Source organism: Dendrobium catenatum, unplaced genomic scaffold, assembly GCF_001605985.2.
Source record: "Dendrobium catenatum unplaced genomic scaffold, ASM160598v2 original_scaffold_155632, whole genome shotgun sequence".
Classification (NCBI taxonomy): Eukaryota; Viridiplantae; Streptophyta; class Magnoliopsida; order Asparagales; family Orchidaceae; genus Dendrobium; species Dendrobium catenatum.
This window is the reverse complement of record NW_021474060.1, coordinates 1-1,034: the sequence shown is the minus strand read 5'-3', so window position 1 is coordinate 1,034 and position 1,034 is coordinate 1. Positions and strand designations below refer to the sequence as shown.

At 46.2% G+C, this 1,034-nt stretch overlaps 1 protein-coding gene across 1 annotated transcript; it reads right to left on the bottom strand.

Moving 5' to 3' along the window:
- Nucleotides 1-432: 432 nt before the first annotated feature.
- On the bottom strand, nucleotides 433-799 carry LOC110112900 (expansin-B17-like; the record flags this gene model as incomplete). The annotated part of the gene is made up of 1 exon (XM_020845287.2): nucleotides 433-799. A coding segment is annotated over one exon (311 nt), but the record flags the coding sequence as incomplete, so codon positions are not given.
- Nucleotides 800-1,034: the final 235 nt, after the last annotated feature.

The window sequence follows — 1,034 nt, the reverse complement described above, 5'->3', positions numbered from 1 at the left end:
ACTTTTTTACGGGGAACCATCCGTTGGTGGTGGCAACGAAAGGGAGTTTGGCGGCTTGCCATCTAGAAGAAACGCCCACCCCAAAAACCTCCTTGCCCTCCCTTGATTGGGTCCCATTTAACCAAATTAAAATTTACAGCAAAAAAGCCCCTTAAATACATTTTAAATAGAACTCGTAATCATCGAAACTCCTTTCTGCGTTTGGAAAAAAATATTAGTTGCGGAGTGCGGACGGAGGAGCACTGTCTGCACACACATATGGTACCAAGCAGTACCTAGTGGTACCTAGCGGTATCGAATGGTACCTAGCTGAATTTTATACTAGTGTGCGGACGGTTCTCCCCGTCTGCACTGCGCACGTAATAATTTCTCCTGCGTTTGGGCTTACCTTTCATCACCGAAAGCAGTCTCGATGATTAAAATTTCCGTTACACTGTACAAAAGAGATCTTCCAGAGAAAATGAGTAATTGCAATAGATGATATACTATTACCGGCGATAGAGGACGGAGATCTCGCCGCGGTTGCGGAGCTCGGGACCCTGTCCAGCAATGGCCATGCGGCTGAAAGCGGCTCCGCTGAGATCGAAGTGAGTGCGGCCGAAGGCACAGTAGCCGCCGGGGCACTCGTCGGTGACGATGATGGTGACGGCGCGCCTCGAACAGACGGACTGATCCGCACACCGCACTTTGTAGCACGCGCCGCACCCTTCCCCGTCCTTAAACAGCACCGGGCTCACAGCACCCACGCGCGCCCGCATTGGTCGTACGTCCACCAGCGACCCGTACCCGCACGCACCACCTGTGCGTTCACATATACACCCGTAAGCGGAAATCCCCCACCAAAAGAAATTTTCTTCAACAAAATTATCTTAGGATTTTTGCTTATAGCTATTTTTTTAATTAAAAAATTGAGGGTGTTATTCATTTATTATCTTATAAATTAAATCTATTACTTTGAAAAAATTAAAAATATTTTTTATTTCTAGACTAAATATTAAACATTAAGCAGGTAAAAAATTTTGAAATAAGGGGGC